Raw genomic sequence first — 25,502 nt, 5'->3', positions numbered from 1 at the left:
GTGCTTGATGTACAGTAGCTAATTAGCCCGTAGCTAGCAAACAGATCATTCTCACAGGCTTATTTTCTAAGAATGGATGCCACTAACTGACTCACCCTGTTACCATCTGTCCAAAATACAAATCTCTATATCCTTGTTAAAAATGTTTAGCATTGAGATGATAAGTTGGAATAAAGCTGCTTTGATGGTATGCAAACGACCACACTCTGGGAACTCTGGGAGTTTTTGGGAAGTAAACTTTCCGTTTAGAGGACAAAGCAAAGTGATTATCCGCTTCCTCGAGTTTGCTTGAAGGCAAAGATGCTTTTGCGTGACGTTGCCTACGGGGTCGTTCCGCTGCAATAATGTTCAAACAGGCATGACGCAGCAACTGTGCCACCTACAGCTGGACGAAATCGATGAATGTGATTAATATGCGTACATTTTTATAGACAAGTTAATTTTGCATAATTAATCTAATCAACGTGTTAAATTGACAGCCCTATATATATATATATATCTCTCTTCTGTCAACAGTGTCTTTGGACAGCATTCTTCAGGATGTCCGCGCCCTGGAGAGGGGAATGGAGGTGACCCGGAAGGAGTTTGCCATACAGGAAGATAACCCTGTGCTTCAAAAGTTCCTCAGCACCAATAAACACCTGCTGGACTCTATAGTGGCAGATGGCAAGACAGCGCAGGTCAGACCTCCTTCAAATACATACAGTACTGTATATTCTCCCAACTGTAAACATTTCTTGTCATTGCTACCTTTCGAGGGCAAACTCAAGATAGATTCTACAGGTAGGCATATAATAATGCAATTCAAGACTGCAACAATTTAAGTCAACTAGGAGAAATTTTATTAAAAATGTCTAAAATACAAGCTTGACATTGGACTGATCCTTCTATATGGAGCTTGTCACCCAGGGATACCCTAGGGTCAACACATTGCGTCGTGTCCCTCCTGCTGTAGGATGTGTATGAGTCAGCGGTGGAGTACTTTGGAGAGAATCCTAAAGCTACGCCGCCCTCTGCCTTCTTCCCTGTGTTCCTGAGGTTCATCAAGGCATATAAGGTCAGACAAGGCATATCACCTCAGAGAACATATCATCATAACATAACATAACATAACATAACATAACATAACATAACATCATATTACCTCAGAGAACACCTCAATAAACCTTATACAACCTGAATCACAGGGCAACAGAAAGTCAGTCATATCTGTACATGTATGTTGTCATACTGTATGACGCAGTCTGTAACAATAGTAATAGTAAGTCACTGACCTTCTCACTCGCAGCAAGCTGAGCAGGAGAATGAGCAGAGGAAAAAGCAGGATGTTTTGATCAGCGAAGGAAAAGTTGTTCCATCAACTCCTCCCAAACCTGACCCCATGGTACACAAGGTGGGCGGCTCCGAAAAAGCAACTTGACTCACCTGCTCCAGTTAAATAAACTAGATAAGCCTACATAAAAACAGTGTTTACTTTAGATAAGCCCTTGTGCCAAATGGTCGGTGTACTGTAGCTACCAGAAATAACAGTGTAATAACAGTGTAATAACAGTGTAATAACAGTGTAATAACAGTGTAATAATGCCATTCTCGCTAACCCTTGACCTCGGCGCCACAGGCCTCCGTGACCCCTAGGCTACCCCAGATGGACCTGATCGCCGAGCTGAAGAAGAGGCAGGTGACACCCCTGGTCCGAGAAGGGAAGGATGGCGCCATCGAGGACATCATCACAGGTGGGTGCGGTGGGGATTGGGGGTCAAAGGTTAGACTGGACTGAGATCAGCGTTATTGCCATCGGTGGAGTACTGTAATAATAGGCCTTAACTATCATTCGTGAACCTGACCTTAGTGTGTACGAACTGAGGCATGCACTATGCTATTCTGACAATGTACCTGTAACCATCTATGATAATTAATGATGATTATTATTGTCTTGCTATCTCTCAATTCCTATGAATAGCCTGTCATTTCTGGTTAATGTCCAGCAATCACACTCTACGACCCATTTCAACATTGCATCCCTTATTTGTTCTGTACTATCATCTCTGATCCTCCCTACTCATGTTGACTGTTCTGTTATAATCTGAATGTGAATGTGAATGTGAATCTGAATGTGAATCTGAATGTGACTCTGAATCTGAATCTGAATGTGACTCTGAATGTGAATCTGAATGTGAATCTGAATCTGAATGTGAATCTGAATGTGAATCTGAATGTGAATCTGAATCTGAATGTGAATCTGAATGTGAATCTGAATGTGAATCTGAATCTGAATGTGAATCTGAATGTGAATCTGAATGTGAATCTGAATCTGAATGTGAATCTGAATGTGAATCTGAATGTGAATCTGAATCTGAATGTGAATCTGAATGTGAATCTGAATCTGAATGTGAATCTGAATGTGAATCTGAATGTGAATCTGAATGTGAATGTGAATGTGAATGTGAATCTGAATCTGAATGTGAATCTGAATGTGAATCTGAATCTGAATGTGAATCTGAATGTGAATGTGAATGTGAATCTGAATGTGAATCTGAATCTGAATGTGAATCTGAATGTGAATCTGAATGTGAATCTGAATGTGAATGTGAATCTGAATCTGAATCTGAATGTGAATGTGAATCTGAATCTGAATGTGAATCTGAATGTGAATCTGAATGTGAATCTGAATGTGAATCTGAATGTGAATCTGAATCTGAATGTGAATCTGAATGTGAATCTGAATGTGAATCTGAATCTGACTCTGAATGTGAATCTGAATCTGAATGTGACTCTGAATGTGAATCTGAATCTGAATCTGAATGTGACTCTTTCACCATTCCCCGTGTTTCTCCCACTTTTTTGAGATGATCTCCTCTGAATCTGAATCTTCCTCTATGTGTCTCTCATGACCACTGCTGGAACCTCTCTCTCCCTCTCTCTCCCTCTCTCCCTCCCTCTCTCTCTCCCTCTCTCTCTCCCTCCCTCTCCCTCCCTCTCCCTCTCTCTCTCCCTCTCCCTCTCTCCCTCTCTCTCTCTCCCTCCCTCTCTCTCCCTCTCTCTCTCTCCCTCCCTCTCCCTCTCTCTCTCCCTCTCCCTCTCTCCCTCCCTCTCTCTCTCCCTCTCTCTCCCTCTCCCTCTCCCTCTCCCTCTCCCTCTCCCTCTCCCTCTCCCTCTCCCTCTCCCTCTCCCTCCCTCTCTCTCTCCATCCCTCTCCCTCTCTCCCTCCCTCTCCCTCTCCCTGTCTCTCTCTCTCTCTCTGTACGGTTCATAGCTTTAAAGGCTGTGCCCTTCACGGCTCGCTCTGGGAAGCGTTCTTCTCGCCTCTTCTGCGACTCTGGCTTCAGTGAGGACAGTCCCTCATAGTCTCTCCGCCGCAGTGTACGTCTCTCCGTCTCTCTGTTGCTGTGTAGGTCTCCTTTTTCTCTCTCTGTTGCTGTGTAGGTCTCCTTTTTCTCTCTATGTTGCTGTGTAGGTCTCCTTTTTCTCTCTCTGTTGCTGTGTAGGTCTCCTTTTTCTCTCTCTGTTGCTGTGTAGGTCTCTCTTTCTCTCTCTGTTGCTTGTACGTATCTCTGTCTTTTTCCACTGCTATCTAATGCTGCGTTCACATTGAATCCGACAGACGGTGACGGCAAACCGGTTGTCATTTTAGTGGATGAGAGCGGGACGGTAAAATGATGTGAGGCCGCCAGAAATTACCGGCAACGGTAGACGATGGCATTGCCGTCCAGAGTTAAAATATTTTTTTAATTAAAACCTTTTGCCGTCGTGCAACCGGATGTCACATAGCTCCCTCACACAAAGAGAAAATTATAAAACAAGAAGGAAAGCAACATTTTATAGCTACTTGCATTACTAGAATAATTACATAAAATTACAGGAAATAATTGTATTAAATATATTTTATTCCTTTCCTTGGAAATAACCATATCAACATCGTCATGAGTATTTTCATTTTGCCGTCCTGCCGTTCCATGGGACTTTTCCCTGTGCCCTCCAGGCGGTATTGTCGTCTGCCGTCTACCTTTTGTCTGATTCCATGTGAACGCAGCTTAAGACGTTTCTCTTTTGTCTGTTTCTGTGTTGGTGCACTTTACCTTTCATCGTCGTCTTAATATATATAATAATAATGTGAGGAATAATTGCTAGTTGAACAGATGGCAGGTGAGCTACATATCAGCCTGATCATAAACTGGACCAACAATTATGTCTGTCGCTTTGGATAAAAGTGTTCGCTAAATGACTAAAATGTTTAAAAAATATATATATTAAAAAATAAAAATGCACATGTATGTCAGATTCTTACAGGAAAGCTCATCATGACTCCACTCATGTCGGTAAAGTCCAGAGAGAGTCACAGCCCTCTGCTCTACCGTGCAGCTGGTTCTTAGTTTGTCCCTTCTCCCCCACTGTAGACCTGAGGAACCAGCCCTACAGACGGACAGATGGCGGTCGACGCAGCGCCAAATGGAAGCCAGGACAACAACTCCACGTGTCCTCCGACATCTCCCTCTGAAACAGCCCACTTTGCAGTACTGCAGCACACACACACACACGCACCCACACACACACACACACACAAACTCAAACACATACAGTACACAAGTACGTTTTCATACTCACGCACACTCGCGCACACACACACACAAACTCAAATGCGTATACAGTATGTATACACACGCAGGCAAGCTTTAAGGCACATGCACACATACACACACACACATGCAGGCACACACGCACATCATTTCATCATAAACATTGTCATAGTTGGGTCGTTACCTGTGTCAAGTGCGCCCAAACGCAAACCACCACTACTGGTCACAGACACTAGGCCTGCAGTCACAGGGAACTTTAGACACATTACACTGAGAACTGTCCCTACTGTAAATAAACCTGCCGGCTTTTGCTATCAGATTAACACGAAGCTCTAATCTGCTACAGTAAATACACTATTTCTCTATAAGCTTGTCAGATTCTTAAGTACATGTACATGTAAGTCATTTTACATACTTGGACCGATTTACAGTAGTACTGTACTGTATAGTACTGTACTGTTACAAAATTGCAATGTGATCAAAATGGACGAGAGAATCATCTACAGTACATGTCAAGATTGTAAAGTTACCAGAGACTCCATATTTGTACTTCATGATTAAACTGTCATGGCAAACTGTCAAACCGAATATCTGGTCTTAAAGCAATACATCGCGATATTTGGACCTTTACAAACATGTCTGGTGCTAATTCTCCAATTAGATTGACTAAAAGTAAGCTGAATCGTCCAAACAGTCTACTCAGAAAGATAATACATTGACATTTATTACCTTTTAAAACTCGCGCCCCCGGGACGCAGCATTCAGTCGAAGTGCGCATGCGCAACGTTGTGCTTAAACAACACAGTAGTAGCTAACTATTCAGGCGTCTATGGATATCATGCGTTTTTTTAGCTCAATGATATCATGGCGGAGGTGAGAAAACCGAAGCGAAACATCACGGAGGAAGCCAGAAAAAGAAAAAGACAATCTGATAACATTACGACAGTACGACAGTGCACTTACTCACAGAGCCTGTGGGGGCGCAGTTCCGGAACAACCCGAGAAAACGCTATGTATTGCTTTAACCCATGGGTTCCCAAACTCCATCAATGTGGGCCTCCCCTCTGAAAACAGTGACACACCCGCGCCCCCCCCAACCCCCCAAATTTGTCCATTATGCAATGCAGCGTTAGCTAGCCCATAACGTTATACAGCTAAGTTAGCTCGGTGTCACCTGTTGCTAGTTAACGTTATGACGTTTTCGCATCTCTCCCATTATTTATTTCGATCTTATGACCTTTAAAATCACGTTTAATTCATAAAAACCATAAACATTTCAACAATAAAAAACATGTTTTTCCTTTATTTATTTATTTTCCCCCCGAATTTCTTTGGGGCCGCCCAGGGGAGGCCCGCCTCACAGTTTGGGAATGCTTGCTTTAACCCGTGCATAGATCATTCACTAATGGTAAATAGGCTTATTAATAATATATTGCAAAAAGGGTTCTAGAACAGGTCTTTACCATTCTGTGTGACACTATGTATCACATCCCCTTTGGCTCTCTATAAATAAAACAAGATAATATCAATGATCTATCGTTAACTTGGTTTTGGCTCATATGTCATTTGTGAACATTAATACGTTAAGGTTATAAAGGCTCTATAAAGCCCACAATGTTGTTCTGTCAAAGTGGGACTATGCTGTCAAGTGTAAAGGCACACTGCCCTACAGTATATGTCTGTCTGTTTGTCTATCAGACCATTGTCAAGTACAATTTGCAAATACTGTCAAATACTTGGGGTGCTTGTCTTTAATCAGTACAATAAATCTGATGCAACTGTTTAAGGAATGCAAGCTCTGAGGATAATCAAATACTAAGTACAGTACTCAAGTACCTGATCAATGTATTTGACAGATCTCTCTTACAGTGTCATGTCAAGCAAGCCTAAGAGAACACCGTCTGCTCATGTGGAGGCAGCAGTACTAGATTTGTAATAATATTTAAATTATTTTTAATATCCAGCTGAATAAATAGCTTTCTCTGTTTCACTTGGGTTTAAACTAATAAAGTTTTATACCATTGTTGCCTTAATTGTTGTCATTACAAGGTTATAATAGTACTGTATAGTACATGTATGTGTGACAGGGTGGAGATGTGATGTGATTTTCCAGGTGTGGGTTGAACAAGTAGACCAGACAAGAGTAATGGAGTAGGATACTCAGTTTTAATCATGATTGTACTGTACTGTACATAATGTATTGAGAAGACATGAATATTGTGGTAAATGATAATATCAACAGAATATAATTCTTATAATCAAGAGAAAATAAAACTCATACAGTGGTAATAATTTATTAAAGGAAAACATGGAGATGCTGAACTGATAAGGATGAGATATTTAGGATTCCTGAATTGCAGCTCCAACCTCCATCCCATCAACATCAATTTAGGAACATAGTAACTGTAAAATGTAATAATACAACAAGACTATAAACTATACTACAAATATAATATTTTTTTAAAATAACAAAAAAGCAAAATATGAAGTCATTAAAAGCTCAAAAAGACAGGAAATTAAAATGAGTACCAAAACTCTTAATTTGGCTTTTACAAAAACAAGGTTCCTGAGCATATTCAGATTAGGTTACAGCTCAGTTGATCTTCTGCAGTTCACAAATACGGCCACTGCTCCTATAATAATAAACAACAGTAATAATACATACAGTGTGAATACAGTGTAAATAATTATACTAATATTAATAATCATACTGCAATAAGAGAACTATTTCTCTCTCTCTCCCTCCTCTCCCTATCAGAGGGTTTAGAGTGAGTCCTGGTCTTTTCTCCTGGTCTTCAGGATGACAGTGACCACAGCACAGACTGTCCCCAGCAGAACACAACTCAGCACTGCATCCCGCACAACGTGGAACACGGAACCCTCCTCCTGAAGGACTAAGATGGTCTTGGCTCCTGAGTCACACACATACTGAGTTCTTCCCTCTCTGTAAGAAAGATTTGTGACGCGTCTGTACCTCAGACACCAGTACTCCCCACTGTCCTCCTCAGAAAGGTTGGACAACGTCAGAGAGGTGGAACCGAGAGATAAATTCACTCTTTCAAACAAAATTTCCGGATGCTCCAGACTGAACCGATCCGTATGGAACAGTATATCTTCATATTTAGCCGTGTGTCTGAACCACATAATTTCCCCTGGATCCACTGGACCTGGGTCACAGCTGAGAGTGACCTCTGCTCCCTTTGAGAAGTACACAGTGGTGGGGGTGGACTCGGGATGGACCAATAGATTATTTGAATGGCTGAATAACTTACGTTGGCATTTATACTCTCCTGAGTGGTTGAGTCTCAGTGATGGGATGACCAGAGAAAAGTTATTGTTCTCTCTTCCGTCCACTACGTACATGTCCTCCCCTTGCTCGCCCGGGCCCCTGGAGCTCTCAGACAGGCTCTGGGATGGGTAGACGTCCTTCTGCGGTGTGACCCAATGTGTCTCAGTAGGGTCGGCGGTGAAACAGGGCAGAACAACCGTCTGTCCCTCGGGGCGGTGGTGCCATTTCTCTTTGTAAGGATCCAGGATACGGCCACATCGCCGCTCTTCCAGAGACACACAGGTGAACAGGCTGTCACTCAAGGTGAAGTTGGAGATCCGGAGAGAGGAGCTATTCTCCATCAGCTGTGCCCGGCCCTGTAGGTCTTCCATCGAGGGGTTCAGGGATCCGCTGTCCTCCTCAAACACTCTGTTCCACACCCAGCGAGGGGGGTCGACAGGGAGGATCATGAACCTCAACCAGTCAACGGTCAGGTTGTGGCCAGCTTCTTCAGAGACGTCACACGGCAGCTCTACCGTCTGCATGCCAGAAATGAGGTCGATACGATGAACTCTTAAATAGCAGACCATCAGAGAGATGTTCTCCTGGTGCGTCAGACCATTGCCTTCCCAGCATTCCACCCTGTACGGCCCTGAGTCTGCCTGAGTGAGACCACTGACTTCTAAATATAAGGATGCAGAGATGTTTACCAAACTTATCCGGTTGGCCAGGTGTCCAGGCAGAGTGGAGGTGGCGGGTGAAGGGTCAGATGTGTTCCACAACAGCAGGTCTCCTTCAGCCGTGGGTCTGAACACCAAGCACACGCTTGTGTTCCCACTATTATCAAATACCGGTATGTTCATGAAAAAACTCCAATAATTAAATTGCATCATCTGTGTTTCTTTTTTTCCTCCATAGATGTCTTGCATGAGAAAAGCCAGTAGAAAGCTCCGTTTTAGGAGTGAAGCCATGATGTTCAAAGATATCTTTGGATGGTCGTGACAGTTGCCCAACTCTGTCAGCAATGAACGTCTTTTATACGCTTGTGGTCGTCCTGTAAGTTATCTTTCATATCCTGACGTAAAATAAGCAGTAATGATATGATCTCTAAACACTAACAGCAGAAGGAAGGTGGCAAATGAGAGTTGCTGAATTATTTTGCTGATGATGGAAAATTATGATTATTTGATCACTGATTTCACTGATTATGAAAGCAGTTAACGTGAGCTAGAAAACCCCTTGGGGAATTTTACCATTTGACCTTGACCTCATTTGAACTATCTGTGCTGCCCTCGGTAAACAGTATATAATTTGGCAATCAGCTAAACACCTTCCCTCCATCAAGACTCTGGAAAGAGTCATCCTCTTCACAGGTTTAATGATAGAAAGGAACAGGGTGAAACTGCAAACAACACATACACAAGAGTGCTTATTGTAAGTGATTGTAAATAAATGGCCAAATCGCAGAGCAGCGGACTGAGAGGGTCACCCTGCCTATTGCCACGGTGAAGGGGGAAATTATTAGATCTCAGACCATTGGTGAGAACTGCTGCTGTTGGATTGGTCAAAGGCCTTCTCGGCGTTGAGGGAAAGCACAAGGGCAGGGTCTTTACGGCCTTGGCACAGCTTAATGATATTAAGAAGCCTTCTCATGTTATCAGAGGAGTTCCGACCCTTAATAAAGCCTTCCTGCACAATACAGGGTAACACTTTCTTGAGTCTTGCCCTGAGTCTTCCAGAGTGAGAACATTGACTTCTAAATATAAGGATCCAGAGATGTTTACCAAACTTATCCGGTTGGCCAGGTGTCCAGGCAGAGTGGAGGTGGCGGGTGAAGGGTCAGATGTGTTCCACAACAGCAGGTCTCCTTCAGCCGTGGGTCTGAACACCAAGCACACGCTTGTGGACGCATTATTAGAACGTAAGTTAATGTGTAAACTCTGTCGACGATACTTTACTAGTTTACCAGAAATGCTTTATTTTTCTGCGTCGATGTCTTGAGTGAGTGCAGTCAGTAAAAAGCTCAGCTTTAGGAGTGAAGCCATTCTGTTCAAAGATACTGTATCTGGATGGTTGAAGGCACAACAGTTTTCCAACTCTGTCAGCAATGAGCATATCTTATATATTGTGGTCATCCAGGGTCTTTATCGTTTATATGTTGGTGTAAAATGTGTAATGATGTTATTAGTCACTGGTGATGGAAAATGATCATTTTTGCTGATTATGAAACCGCTTCATGTGAGTTTTCAGTCAGGAAGTCACACAGAAATCTTAGTCAACTGCTCTGACTCTTTCAAAGAGAAAGTGTCACTCTCATTGATTTTGTTATAATTCTCGTTATGAGCATATTTTTCTTTCCTGTTATATTTCTAAATGATACTCTTTATTATGTATGAGATTGTTCTTTAGGAACAAATCCAGTTTTGACTTTAATGCCAGGAAACGGCTTGTTGCTGCCCCTTTCTTGCCTCTCCTGGACAGAATGGGGATGTTTTATGACTCTGCTCACTCCCTACATCAATTGGATGCTGTCTATCGCGGAGCACTGAGATTCATAACCGGCAGTAAATGCCTCACATCACTGTACTCTGTACTAACTGGTCATCACTATCCATGCACTCCACTTACATGTCAGGTAAACAGGCCTGCCGTAGGCTGCGTTCCCAGGATTTCATCACCATCCCCTCAGACCGGACTGAAAAAGGCCTCCTCCTCAAACTGGAACACGCTACAGCAGGAACTGAAGCTGTCCAGCTTGATACCCCTAGGGGAGTTTAAACTGCTATTCGGGAATCTGGAGAGAGTGTTTGTGGGGGTTTGATCTCGCTCTTGTTCTTAGTATAATCTGTGTTTACTTGAGACATTTTGTATGTATCATTTTAATGTTTGTGTCCTATTTTTATCTTTGTATTTAATTTCCTGTCTGTAACTTTATGTTGTATTGCCACTGACTGACCAGGTCTCTCTTGAGAATGAGACTTAATGAGATGTACCTGTCTAAATAAAGGTTCTACAGATTATAGGCAGTACAGGGACAGATCGGTCGTATCCTTTTTTCCTACAATTTGCTGCTTCAGATGTGTTCAACAGTAGCAGTGGGTCTGTACACTGAACAAAAGCCTGCGTTCCCACTAATAAAAATAAGTTCATATAAAACTATGAAAAGTTTCTTGTTCTTCTGCACATATATGTACACAAGTGTCTTATGCATGCTTTTTATCCCATGATCTTATTTTAGCAAGAACTTTATCTCAACAAAACCGAGAACCTTATCTCAATAACATTGCCAGAGGAAGGGAGAGGAGCAGTGAGCTTGTTGAGTTGCATTTCCTGCTGATGATAGAAGCTCATGATCATTTCTTGCTGACAACAACCTTTTAAAGTGATTTGTCAGGTGTCCATCCCTTAAAAAGAATAGTGAGTCTGCAACATTGTGCTTTATCATTGCTCTGTGGTGCTGTCTGCCATGTAGCTACACAGCCCGCTGCTGGCCCCTGCCCCTGCCCCTGCTCCTGCCCCTGCCCCTGCTCCTACCCCTGCCCCTGCCCCTACCCCTACCCCTACCCCTGCTCCTGCTCCTGCCCCTGCCCCTGCTCCTGCCCCTGCCTCTGCCCCTGCCCCTGCCCCTGCCCCTGCTCCTGCTCCTGCCCCTGCCCCTGCTCCTGCCCCTGCCTCTGCCCCTGCCCCTGCCCCTGCCCCTGCTCTTACTCCTGCCCCTACCCCTGCTCCTGCTCCTGCCCCTGCCCCTGCTCCTGCCCCTGCCTCTGCCCCTGCCCCTGCCCCTGCCCCTGCTCTTACTCCTGCCCCTACCCCTGCTCCTGCCCCTGCCCCTGCTCCTGACCCTGCCCCTGCCCCTGCCCCTACCCCTGCCCCTGCCCCTGCTCCCGCCCCTGCCCCTGCCCCTACCCCTGCCCCTACCCCTGCCCCTGCTCCTGCTCCTGCCCCTGCTCCTGCCCCTGCCCCTACCCCTTCCCCTGCCCCTGCCCCTGCTCCCGCCCCTGCCCCTGCCCCTACCCCTGCCCCTACCCCTGCCCCTGCCCCTACCCCTGCCCCTGCCCCTACCCCTGCCCCTGCCCCTGCCCCTGCTCCCGCCCCTGCCCCTACCCCTGCCCCTGCTCCCGCCCCTGCCCCTGCTCCTGCCCCTGCCCCTGCCCCTGCTCCTGCCCCTGCCCCTGCCCCTGCCCCTGCCCCTACCCCTGCCCCTGCCCCTGCCCCTACCCCTGCCCCTGCCCCTACCCCTGCTCCTGCTCCCGCCCCTGCCCCTACCCCTGCCCCTGCTCCCGCCCCTGCCCCTGCTCCTGCCCCTGCCCCTGCCCCTGCTCCTGCCCCTGCCCCTGCCCCTACCCCTGCCCCTGCCCCTGCTCCCGCCCCTGCTGAATTGTGCTTAATAGCCTGGTGGGTTTCTTGTTTAGCTACTGTATAAACGGCCACTGTGTGGCAGTGTTCAGTAAACAGTGAGATTGCTTACTATCTGGATGGTATGGTATAGAGCTCTCTATGGGACTGGTTTGAACTATGTTGACTGACCTTCAGAGACTTGTCCACAAGCCTGCAGTCATGTCTCTGGTCAACTTGTCTCTGAATGAAACTGGATATCTAAACATTTTCAGTGCTTGATACATCCATCCACTCAACTGAGGGCATTTAACCATTGAAATGTGTCCATAAACATGCAGTGTCCCTATTCCCTTATTTTCCATGTTTGAAACCTACTTTGGGTGAGGCTATTGTGAGAATTCTCACTGTGAGCATTCAGTTACAGTACTTAACGCATTGACATTCACGTTTGTGTCCTCCCTATAACATAATAAAGTCATTTGAATGGCCCAAGATTATTCACAGTAGCCGACTGAATTGAGTCTTTTGAGAGAAGATAGTTGCCATTTCCAGAAATTGATTGAATCAGATATTATCTTTTATAAGACACTTTTATTCTCACAAAAACACAACAGGAATGTACAAAAGCAGCGGTCTTTGTTATGTTCAATACCACGGTGTTCTCACAAAAAGCAGCGACAGTTCTTTCTGCACTTAGGATTGCCTGCATTTGCACTGTTAGTTGGTCTAGTACACTTGTACTGTATACTCACACTGTAGTACCAGTCCTCTTCAGTATTCACAAACAACACATAGTATTCCACACAGCAAGCATCACTCTCAGACTTAAACAGTCGTTAGTTCCTCTAAAATCTTACAAATATCTTTTGCATTTGTTTCAGTATTCTTTATTTTTCTTTGCATGAAGGTGACAGTAAAACTGGCCTGGACTGACCCTTTTTCACATGATACAAAATCTATTTTCCTGTACAATGTTTAATCTATAATACACTCACAAGTACATAGAATTATTAACAAAAAATGAGACTCGTAGACCCAGCGTGCAAACTCTGGGTGTGTACAGTAAGTGCATGCTGTTTGGATTATTTTTCTCTCAAAAAAGAAAATAAGTTCACATAAAAATCAATTTATATAATGTCTATTCAGTCTATGTACATCAGTTTGAACATCCACAGACGACTTTGAACAACCACACATTCATCAAGAAACCACTAAAGTGAGTGTATACTGTATATTGTACATATTACATGTTGCACTTTTGATTACGATAGAGGAAGACAGCTACAGTATGGTTAGTCTTATCAGTGAGTACATACTGGTCAAGAGGAATGAGGATATGAGCTCTGAGTCTCTGTCCTTCTGGTGTCTGTGCTTTGTATCAATAGGGTGATGCTACTGTCAGTAGCTCTTAAGACTTTGACCATCAGAAGGCCCCCTGCTTCCAGAGCTACGTTTCTCAGCATCGTGTTCTGATTCCATTAAATATTATCTTCTGTGGAAACAATTTATATGATTTGTTCAATGGTTTAAAAGGATAGGAAAGGAAATAAATAACGCACTCATTAATAAAAAATAAAAAGAGTTTCATTTGAATAATGTATGATATGTGAAAGTGAATCCTCTTTTCCAAGTATAAAAATACAAAAAAGCTTGATTATATAAAACATAGATGACGATTTCCTTTTTACATGATATAATAGTTATCTCTGCAAACAATAACTATAGGGTTGTGCTATAATATTCCTTACAATAACAATATATCTCTGAAATTATATCTACATTACTGTTAATTGGGTCATAGTTCTCTTTTTTGTTAGCTCTCCTTTCTATTTTCAAGATTAAAACATAGTACATTCCATAATGCATATTATTGAACTATGATATAGGCTACTGTATCTTCCCATGTTACGCGTGTTGTCGTGTGTCAGTGGTATAAGTTACACATGTACTGTCGTCTTGTGTCAGTTGTATACAGTAAGTTCATGCTCAGTGTACATGATAATATATTGACTCTAACCCCCAACATGTCTTCTATTCTGAAGTTTTGTAGTACACTTGTTTTTATTTTAACCACATAGAAAATCTTTTTTTCCCTAATCTAAAGGACCATATTGCTATGGTGCACCTACTTTGGCAACGGCAATTGTGTTGGGTTCTTTGTAATAACAATGGCTGGCTAATTGTGCTACTAGTCCAGAATAACTCACTGTAGGTAAAGTGCTCGGTTTTAATGAGGGATTCCAGGGTCTACTGTTTCGTTTCTAGGACGACTTTGCTACATTGCTAAGTCATCTTACTATCCGTGGTTTCATTCTTGTCCCCCATACCAACTACAAACTAGTGTTCATGTTTACAATACGTAAAAATATCATACAACGCTGTTCCCTTAAGCCTGAAAAGCCACCGCAAGTACTGTAGTTGTGTAGTTATACGCAGCGTTTAGAGACTGACTTGTGAGTCTAACTCTATTCCTGTCACGCCTCCTCGCTTCATGTGAGAAAGGATGCAGCCTGCATCTTCTGACCAGTTCAACAGGCTGTCCCCGTACGGTAGGTCATCCTTCAGACCCGCTGTCCCCGTACGGTAGGTCATCCTTCAGACCCGCTGTCCCCGTACGGTAGGTCATCCTTCAGACCCTCAGCAGCCACCAAACCCGGACAATCGACCTGGTCTCAGTTCCATCACTTGTAATGATGTGACCAATCAACTTGACTTGACTTGATTATACTGTAAAGTCTTCATGTTCTCCATGCATGGATTGTAAGTATCTGATGATGCTTTTCTGTGTGTTTATGTGAGGATGCTTTTCTGTGTGTTTATCTGAGGATGCTTTTCTGTGTGTTTATCTGAGGATGCTTTTCTGTGTGTTTATCTGAGGATGCTTTGAGACAGCAGGAGAAGAGGGCAAGGTACTGTAGGTGAAAACAAAAGCACGGACCAAATACTTGTGAAGAGCCCTTTTTCTACTGCTAAATTTAGGTTAATTTTAAGTTTGAGGCCATCGGCTCTTTCTCTATACAATTAATTTTGAGGCTGTTAAGAAATGTGTGTGTAAAGTGTGATGACAAGTGAGGTTAATTGCACTGGAAGGGATGTGTACAGTATGATGTAAAGCTCACATAGAACAGAAAGCTGAAGAAGGTGATATGAGATTTCTGGTTGTTTCTTACTGATAACTAACAGTGTTACTAATGGCTCGAAAAATATTTATTTTCTGCGTGTAGGAAATGCCGGCCCTGCTGTGAATCATCAAACATACTAACCCGTTCTTATCATCTAATCGACCCTGAAAACAGAATGCCGTTGACATTTCTTTAAAGGGGATATGGGTACCTACCCACAGGGGGGCACTGTGTTCGGTGAGTCACTGCCTCTGCAGTTACCCAGCTTGGCCACCGGGGGTGGTGTTTTTGGTGCATCGGCGTGTCAGTCGTCAGGCTCGTTGGGAGAACAGGGGTAGGCGTGTGCGTGTCTGTCGCTGAGCAGAGCTGAGGCAGAGCTGGGGGGACGAGGCTGTGATCACCAGCCCACCGCTGTCACGGCCTCGGAACAGGCAGTCTGTCCTGACTCATATCCTGTCTCGCACTCCTCCCTCTCTCTGCCTCTCGCTCGCACCCCCCCCCCCCCCCCCTCGCTCTCTCTGTATCTCTTTCTCTCTCTCCCTCTCTCCCTGTCTCCCTCTCTCTGCCTCTCGCTCGCAGCCCCCCCACACTCGCTCTCTCTGTATCTCTTTCTCTCTCTCCCTCTCTCCCTGTCTCCCTCTCTCTGTCTGTCTGTCACTTGCACTCCTCTCTCTCCCTCTCTCTCATTGTCTCTCTATCTCCCTCTCTTTCTCCCCCTCTCTGTCTGTCTCTCTCTCTGTCTCTCCCTCTCTGTCTCTCTCTCCCCTTCTCTCTTTCTGTCTCTCCCTCTCTGTCTCTCTCTCCCCTTCTTTCTTTCTCTGTCTCCCTCCCTCTCTTTCTCTCTCCCTCTCTCTCCCTCTCTCTCTCTCTCTCTCTCTCTCTGGCTGAGAGAAGGTAGGAGGAGAAGAAGGAGGAGGTATGGGTGGTGAGCTAAGCTGGATGAGAGGATCTTTTCATCGCAGACCAGCTTGCGGAGGGGGGGACCTCTCAGATTTAAAGCTTGTATTATTCAGTTAGCTACCTTTTTTAAAACCCAATAGACCCCGCCCCCCTAAACTGTCTCATGTAGGGTTGCAGGAAAATTCAAAACTGTGATTCACTCTTACGATCAAGCTAACACTGCTGACTTTCATTTTGAATTGAGCATCCTTGTTAACACTTCTTGTTAGCCAAAACAGATACTTCCAAGAGTAAATGGAGGCTACTTATTTGAATGATTCTGCCTTAACCTCGCACTCACAGGCCCCCGAATGAAGCCTTGGAGAAGTACACAACCTAACAAGCAAATGAGCGAAAAGAAAAGGGTAGAAGCTGATACTCAGCCTGTCTCTCTAACTCATGCGGACATTCTTTGAGCTGGACTCGGCGCCAATGCTAGTGAACAGCTTGCCCTTTAGTGAGTGAACAAGAGATCTCGCCTCCGATTAGATGTCTATGGGCCCAACACATACACCGGAGCCATGGAGGCCCGCATGTACAACAGCTCAACGAGGCAAAACAAGTGAAGATCCTGTAAGATTAACGATGCAGACCTCCTATTGAGCTGTGAGGACAGACAAAGGGGTGTGGGGGAGAGATACCACACCTTTAAGAGGGCCAAGTGAGCTGGTGCACTAATGTAGCTTTAGATCAATGTGGGCCTGGCAGGCTGTGTTCTCTTCATGACGGATGGGGCTGGGGAGTGTCCTTCAGAAGGCGGCTCGCTCAGAGGGAGACAGACCGCTATGGAGACCCAGCGGAGGATTGCACAGGCTTTGGATGCTAAGGGGCATGAACATAACTAGGAGATACTATGGAGGTGAAAATAGACTTTGGAAGGAATGAGTGTGCGCAGTGCGAGCACACAGGGTTCTGCCATTTGGATCCAGGGAGGGATTTAGATCTTAATGACATTTGTATTCACAGAAAATGGATTAGTGGAGAGACGAACGTTCAAGGCTGTCATTAGTTCAAGGCTGACTTGAGTCAAATATATTTGATTTGGTCACAGACTACACAATTGTACAGAGCACGTACGCATAGATATATACTTCTGTATGCTGTATATTGTTCGTAATAGTTCAAGTGGCATTTGATAATAGACATCTGAAGCAACGCAATGATACTCTTTGCGATGTAATTTGCACAAAAACAATTTCTGTTCATACTGTAGCCCCCAATAAGATGCCTGGTTCAGTTCCAGGGGTAGGCTGCTGTAGGCTATAGCCAACATAACAACGTGTTGGAAAAAGGCACAGCACTATAGAGGCCGTACATAATTGCACTAGACAACTACAACAGTTAGCACGTTGCTAACATGCTGACCTCCTTGTGACACAGCAGTGCCATCTGACCAGTGTACTGCTGTATATATAACAACTGCTACTAGTTGTTTCCACAAATAGTCATGAATAGCCTACTAAATACAACAGTACACTACCCAGATGGCACTGCTGTGTCACAAGGAGGTCAGCATGTTAGCAACGTGCTAACTGTTGTAGTTGTCTAGTTTCTGGGAGGTCGTCTGCTCTTGAGAAAAGGGGAGAAGACACTGGAATAATGTTCCCTAAACTGTATTGACTAAAAATGCAACGTTTTGACCTACTGGTCTTCCTCAGGCAAATCACCATTTTGACAGACAAGCAAGGTATATATAGGCAGTGGGCCGCTGACGTACAACATATTTAATCTGACTCAACCATTAAGTTGCAGCACATAGTTCGTCAAATAGGTTACCATTTCCATGACAAATAGGCTAGCCTATAACACCTTGAAATATACAATACATAATCATCTACTTTAATACATCATAATGAGTAACAATAGTTCAAATAATTAAAAACAATAGACAACGAATCAATCACAGACAGTATCTTTAGGCTCAATCTAGGGCAAATCAATGGGCTATAATATGAGTTCAACTAAAACATAGGCCTACTGTAGGCTACATCACATCAATGGCAGGATATAAAAACGACATAATTGGGCTACAAATAGGGTTTAATATCAAACTCCTCATTTAATCCATTGGGGGACATTGATTGAGGCCTATGTTTTTAGTCCAAACCAGTAGGTCGAAACATTGCATTTTTAGTCAGTAAAGTTTGGGAAGCATTATTCCAGTGTTCAGATCTTCTCTCCTTTACTCAAGACTTACCTGTAGGACCCTGAACCTGGATTAACAACCGGCTGGATGAGCGCCCTGCTAGGCTTACTCTACTGCTCTACGGCCATCTGCTCTGACATTTCTATTTTACACGGTACATGTGCCTTTTTTACACACCCTAGACAAGAATGTGCTCTACTTTGATCCAGAGGAATGAAAGAGAGAGATGATGTTTTGGAAAAAAATCTTGTGGATGTCATGGAGGTGGTTAACGGAAAAAATGGGGGCTGTGTAAGGTGAATCTTTTAGATCGGACTAAAGATCATTTAGAATGTCATCAATACCCCTAAAAAAAAACCTAACTCCACAGAGAAAGAAACCCCCAAACAAGGTGCCTTTTTTCTTAAGTTAATAATTGGGGTGTAGATTACCATGACTGGTGTTACGCCAGGATCGTGGCTGGCTGGATCAGGCGCCAGCCCGGAAGGACCTAGTGGCTAGCTGTCTTATCGTGAGCCTGCTTTCAGACGCTGTGTTCCAGATGTTGGAAGCGTGGGGCCAGGATGAGTCAAGTGCACCTCTAAGTTGGAGAGCCTGGAGGGCTAGATAAGACCACGGCTAGGGTTTCATCTTCAATGAGGCCAGCCTGGCTCTCTAGGCTACGGTATTATCTTCCTAGAAACACTGGAGGTGTACTGCACTTTGATATACTTTCCATCCCTTTACTCTGTCTTTGATCTTTTCATATTGTCAGTTGTTCATATTTTCCTTTATTCATTAAAAAAAAAATCTTCGTGCCTCTTTTTTCCCCTCCCTCTCATTTCTTATTTTCTTTCATTTTCAGAGCTGAGAATATAGGACTGTAAAAACACCAACATTTCAAGTGGACACTTAAGTAGTGTTTCACTCTAACATCATGTTACAGAATATATTGTCTATGTAGTATGCTGTACATCTATGCTACCGAACCAAACAACCTTGCCAAAGGCCAAAGTCTTACTGAGTGTGTTGGATTGGTACAGTTAGTCCTGACGGACTGAACAACAGTGGACCACAGAGACAGGATCTGATTGGTGGTAAGTAAGCGTTTGACATGGAGGTGTAGAAGTTGTTCTGAAGTCTTATCGATGAATACAGCTTGGGTGAGAAGCCGTAACGGTACTGGCCTCTGTAAGGCTTCCTCCAGTGTAACTGCTAGGCCTACTTCACCCTCCACAATCTTTTGGCACAACTTTTGTCAAATCATTCACTAAAACCATCTATCCCATCCCTGTCCAAACGCCCATGCTGTCCGCTGACAGAGTCTTCCCTCCAAGCGGTCTTGAATGAGCCCGGTAAGTTTCCCCTGAGCTCAAACAGTCACAGGTAGGACAAAATGGAGGTCTGTTTCTCTAAGGAGGCCTGTTCCTCAGAAGTGGAATACCTGCTGCTGTCCCTGGATCTTGGGGAAGTCCTCTTTCTGCTTCCTGGTCTTGGGCCTCTCCAGACTGCCCTGTTGGAGGTGCTTGAGTCGGGCTGCTACGGTGGGCTGGGGGCCCTTGGCTGGGCCTGGGGAGTTGCTGGCAGTCTAGACAGGGGATAGAGGATCACAGAAAGGGCCGGTTCAATCTTGAGACAGTTAGGTGCTTGGGTTAAAGGCTGACTCCACAATGTGACAATCATCAGAATTTTGTTTGTTTCCAGACATCAAATATGAGCTGTACTCCAGTAGTGTTGCGCTGTGCCCTGCTGTGCGTGTGTGTGTAACTTGTGTGTGTAACTATAACGTTTCTCCCCGTGTGTACGGTATATGTGCTCCCCCACCTCAAGGCCGTTGCCGCGAAAGAGAAATACGTTCTCTGTCAACTTGTCTTGTTAATTAAGGGTGAAGACCGCCCTGACTGCTGCTGATGGCTCGTCATTCACCTCGCTTAGAGTGGCCACTCTGGCAACGCTCGCCTCTGGGCGACTCGTTACTGGAAGGCTTTTTGGCACATTCTGCTGTTGTTGAGGTTTGTAAGCAAAAGGTTGCCCTGTTGTGAGTGACAATGTCACGTTGCAAAGGCTATCTTTAGTGGTAGATTGGTTTTAGGGATCGTCAGGGAGCTCGAATCCGTCCCAATCTGTACCTGCGACCCCGAAACTGCCCCGCGTTCTCACAGTTTCCACGGTAAAGCAATTTCATTTTGATTGTTTGTATAAAACAAAAACCTTTTACTGAGCTGAATGTGTCCCAACTGTCAGAAGGTCTAGTGATCTCTCTCAGTCTAACCTGAATGCAGTTTATTCGTTGAGGCCCTGCTTATACTGTCCTCTCCGCGTCCGCGAGGGTCCGCGTGACGTAAATCTGGTCATCAGGGGGTGTGTGCGTTGGCTCTGCACAGACGTCCGCGTGCCTCCATTTTTTTGCGACTGCGCTTACATGTCTGCGCTCCCTCCACGCTATGAGAGCACCAACAGACAAGTCCTCCAAACGGACTACAGAAGTGGCATAAACAGAACGCGTCCACGGTGTCTGTGACGTGTCCATTTGGGAGTATCACCAAGTCTGTAGCAACACACCACATACTGTACCTCATACTTTATGTCTCGAGGAGGAGTTTCAGTAAAATACAACCTTCCATTCTTCCTTTCTCTGATAAAACACAGGTGGATTGGTCGGTTTGGTAACAGCTGTGTACCCTACTCTCATCGTGTTAGGTCAGAGATCAGGCGAGCTCAAGGAGCGGAAGAAGGAAGGACGCATTTATTCAGTGTTTGGTTCACAGAATATCACACATGTGAATGGGTTAATTAGAGAGCAAGTGCTCAGTTTAGTAAGATTGAATGCAGACGAGGTGTGATCTCTCCTCAGATTTCGTAGTAATAATAAGATGATGCTGAGTCCATTTGTCCACATCAGACCTTAAATCATCGTATTGCTACAGTTCTGTGGGGAAATCACCACCTTCCTCAGACTTAGAGAGGAAAATAGAGTCATTAGCACAGTTAGACTAAATGGAATCAGGTATGTTTTCCTTGATTCGAACAGGACAGGCGTTCTGTTCTGTCATGTTCTGACATGTAGTACATTCATCTCAGCCCGGACTAGTGTTGCACCAAGAAGAACTGGCAACCATTCATTCATTAGCGCTTTCTTTTTCTTTAGACTCAATGCAATGACACTGGTTTTCTTGAGTGTCTACAGCAGGTTTTGGACGGGCGCCATACGGGCGATGGGGTTCCCGGGCTGCAGGCCAGGTTCAGAACTTTCTGGTGCGTTTGATTTGCTTTTCTTCGGTGCGTTTGATCTTGCACGGCAGCGAGTCCCCCCGGGTGGAGTTTACTTGACACTCACAGGCATGTTAGTTGTTTTTTAGATAGCAGATTTCTAAGTGCTGCAGTAGTGAGTGAAGGAAGAGAAAAGAAGAAGATCTAGAGAGGAATAAGTCCACAGGTGAAGAGGACCATCCAGGGTTTTTGTTTGGAGGGGGGTTGTTACAGCATTTACCTGTCGTCTCAGGGACCCTGACGAGGGGATGTAGACGGGCCTCTGTAGTGAGCCGGTCAGGGGGTGGGAAGGGGATACTTTGACGGGGGTTCTCTGAAATACCTGGTGGGTGGTTGCCATCGTGTGGGAGAGTGTTGTAAAAACAATGATCACATGGCACATACTGTGCTACTGACTGCAGCACTGAAACACATAAGCATTCAGCATGTCGTTGTACATGGTGACCGTGTCTTGTACATATGACATATAAAGATCCATGAATCCTTGAATCCAAATGAGTACATACGTACCTATGGATCTACTCAAAGAAAAGGTACTGTGTGATTGTGTCTTTCCGATACTTTTTAGCTGTTTCTGAACAATTTTGGGGACCCTTCCAAAGGTTGTAATTCTGCACCTGGAACTTGTAGTTCTTTTTCACTCTCTCAGCTCTTAACTGTGACTGGGTGGGCGCCCATGGAGCATCCGCTAAACAGGTAACACGATATACAACAGAAAGAAGAATGCCAGCCAGCTCCTACCTCCAGTTCAGCGATGATCCTCTCCTCGTCATCTTCGTCTTTGACGGCCGAGGCGGCGATGACCGGGGGGGTGGAGGCAGGCCGGGGGGTGTCGGACGGCGTCCGTCTCAGCTTCACCAGCGTCTTTGAGGTTTCTCCGTCCTCGGGCTCTGGCTTCTGGGAAGCAGAGGTAACTGTCGTTCACTGCCGTTCCCCGCGTGGAATTTCACACACTTAGGGCACACTTTGGCGGCTAGAGCGGGCTTTGGTTCTGTCACGACACTCAGGAGTGGTCTGTACAAATGTCTGAATTGTCTGAACTACGCCACATCTAAAATATCTTCCTTATACGAGAAAAAACAGAACCTTAAAAAATCCCGGTATCATTGTACAAGGAGTATAACAACGAAGACGCGAGAGCATTCCTCATACGTGGATGAGTAGGCGAATGACTCTCTGATCTCTCTTACCGTTAAACTCTTGGTGGTGACGATGACCTCCCCGGTGCGGTTGGTGGTCAGCCCATGGGCTGATGGGAAACTACGGCGAGGTGGCGGGGGAGGCGGAGACTTCGAGGTCTTCTCTGTACGATACCTCGCCACAGTCAGCTCTGCTATACAACAAACAAGCCAACAACAACACGGTCTTGACGTGATTAACAACAATCGCTCCATTACAACAACAAAACTCGGCTCAATCTGTTTGACTGTTTGGAGTCATCCGTTGATTATTTGAAATCATACAGAACCTCTGAGTCTGGATTATTCTTAAGTCCGTATGCCATCTAGGCCACACAACGCAACCCAATCGCAACCTAGCAATCTCACACAACGCAACCAAATCGCGACATAACAATCTCACACAACGTAACCCAATCGCGACCTAGCAATCTCACACAACGCAACCCAATCGCAACCTAGCAATCTCACACAACGCAACCCAATCATGACATGGCAATTGAACAGGACAAAGCGGTGCGGTTCCTCTCACCTGATCCACGGCGTGAGCCGCCCTCCATGCCGCTGAGCTTCTGGGTGGTGATCTGGACCTTGCTAGGCTGCTGATCCACGCCAGAGGGGGAGGACGACGAGACGGTGCTGCTGGCGGCAGTAGTGGCGGCGGCGGTCGTTGTGGCGGAGGCGGCGATGGGGGTGGTGATCTGGGGCTTGGGGGGCACCGCGGGCTTGTTGATCTGCCTGGCGGCGAAGTCCAGGTCTGGGATAGCCTTCATGAGCTCGGCCTGGGTCTCCTCCAGGAGACGGTTGATGTCCTGGGCGCTGAACTGGGTCAGACTGGCCCTCTTCTCCTCCCAGTCGCGCTCGGCAGCCTGTGGTGCACGCGCACACACACACACACACACACACACACACACACACACACACACACGCACACACACACACACACACAGACACATACATGCACACGCACACACACACACATGCACACACACACACACACACACACACATGCACACGCACATGCACACATGCACATGCATACACACAAACACATGCAAGAATGCGCGCACACACACATACACACACACACACACACATTGATTGGTTCTCATAAAACATACGGTTGCATCTACTTTCTGCTGACTAAGGTGATTTAAAATGTGAAACTATGCACAAAGGTGCTTTCCTATGGGTGAATGTGTATGAAATTGACTCACGCTCTTTGATTCGATGTCTGAAATGTGTCTTAAGTAAACATGAACCACCCATATGGAAAATGAAAATGCCGCGTATGTGTACTCAAACACACACACACACACACACACGCACACACACACACGCACACACACACACACACACACACTTACACACACACACACACACACACACACATACACACACACGCATACAGTACACACACATAAACACACGCACAGGCACACACACATTTACACGCTATACACAGAACAGCTTGCTCATTACCAGTCTGACCTCCACGGACACTGACTTGTCAGCTCCGCGTCGGCCTGCCAGCTCGTCCAGCGCCCGGCTCCTGTAGCCCACCGCGGGCTGGGGGTCCTGCTCGGGAGCCGAGGCGTCCGGGTCACTGCCAGACACGGGCATCCAGTTGGCGAGGCCGGCACTGCCCCCCAGGTCGTTAAGGCTGAGAGGCGGGCTGGATAGGATGTCCAGGTCCAAGCCCCGCCCCAAGTCCTCTGCGCGCTTGGCCGATTGGCTGGTGAGGTCTTCCTGGCCCTTCCACATGCCCTCGGTCACTTGTCTGTACATACAGGTGGGATATAATACACTAACAACACACATCGTAGTGTCAGGAGGGATACACACTAACAACACACACCGTAGTGTCAGGAGGGATACACACTAACAACACACATCGTAGTGTCAGGAGGGATACACACTAACAACACACACCGTAGTGTCAGGAGGGATACACACTAACAACACACATCGTAGTGTCAGGAGGGATACACACTAACAACACACATCGTAGTGTTAGCGCTCTAGGCAGTCAAGCCTGGTGACCATACAGTATCCCGATAAATCCAAAACATTAAGTCTCAACAAACCTATGGCACTCATAATTATAAATAGCTTTTGTAATAAAGGTTAATTATGTAGAGAAAATATAATAGAATGCAGCTATTCTATCGTGTGGTCAGCATGGGCCCAGCGTGAGATGGTCAGACTGGCCCTCTTCTCCTCCAGTCGACGTGTGCTCAGTGTATTTGATGTACTGTATATTTAAACCGTAGCAATACAACTGTACCTCTTAAGGTGATCAGCACTGTGGTCAGTGATTGAACTGAACCTACGTCCTCTGGTCAGTGTGTGGTCAGTGTGTGGTCAGTGTGTGGTCAGAGTGTGTTCAGTGTGTGGTTAGAGTGTGTTCAGTGTGTGGTCAGTGTGTGGTCAGTGTGTGGTCAGTGTGTGGTCAGTGTGTGGGTCAGTGTGTGGTCAGTGTGTGGTCAGTGTGTGGTGAGTGTGTGGTCAGTGTGTGGTCAGTGTGTGGTCAGGGTGTGGTCAGTGTGTGGTCAGAGTGTGGGTCAGTATGGGTCAGTGTGTGGTGAGTGTGTGGTCAGTGTGTGGTCAGAGTGTGGTCAGTGTGTGGTCAGTGTGTGGTGAGTGTGTGGTGAGTGTGTGGTGAGTGTGTGGTCAGGGTGTGGTCAG

The 25,502-nt window shown here is 45.5% G+C and overlaps 3 protein-coding genes across 3 annotated transcripts in view; 2 read left to right on the top strand and 1 right to left on the bottom strand.

Annotated features, from left to right (window-relative positions):
* fmnl1b (formin-like 1b) overlaps positions 1-4,495 on the top strand; it is a gene marked incomplete at both ends in the record, with an annotated part of 41,251 nt that extends 36,756 nt beyond the window's left edge. Inside the window, 5 exons of the mRNA XM_084456223.1 lie at positions 517-680; positions 956-1,057; positions 1,289-1,384; positions 1,619-1,733; positions 4,395-4,495. Coding sequence (XP_084312349.1) covers positions 517-680; positions 956-1,057; positions 1,289-1,384; positions 1,619-1,733; positions 4,395-4,495 — 578 coding nt within the window. The remainder of the gene's footprint in view (positions 1-516; positions 681-955; positions 1,058-1,288; positions 1,385-1,618; positions 1,734-4,394) is intronic.
* The window catches only part of LOC311323906 (uncharacterized protein), a 571,429-nt gene that overhangs the window by 229,168 nt on the left and 316,759 nt on the right, over positions 1-25,502 (top strand). The gene's annotated exons all lie outside the window — the stretch shown is intronic.
* Positions 19,796-25,502, bottom strand: part of srcin1b (SRC kinase signaling inhibitor 1b) — a gene marked incomplete at its 3' end in the record, with an annotated part of 38,956 nt that continues 33,249 nt past the window's right edge. The window contains exons 13-17 of the mRNA XM_084456222.1: positions 24,297-24,621; positions 23,347-23,683; positions 22,827-22,969; positions 22,378-22,533; positions 19,796-19,954 (exon numbers count right to left, since the gene is read on the bottom strand). Coding sequence (XP_084312348.1) covers positions 19,796-19,954; positions 22,378-22,533; positions 22,827-22,969; positions 23,347-23,683; positions 24,297-24,621 — 1,120 coding nt within the window. The remainder of the gene's footprint in view (positions 19,955-22,377; positions 22,534-22,826; positions 22,970-23,346; positions 23,684-24,296; positions 24,622-25,502) is intronic.

This window comes from Borostomias antarcticus (assembly GCF_949987555.1).
Source record: "Borostomias antarcticus genome assembly, chromosome: 22".
In the NCBI taxonomy this organism is placed as follows: Eukaryota; Metazoa; Chordata; class Actinopteri; order Stomiiformes; family Stomiidae; genus Borostomias; species Borostomias antarcticus.
This window is presented reverse-complemented; position numbering and strand designations above follow the sequence as displayed.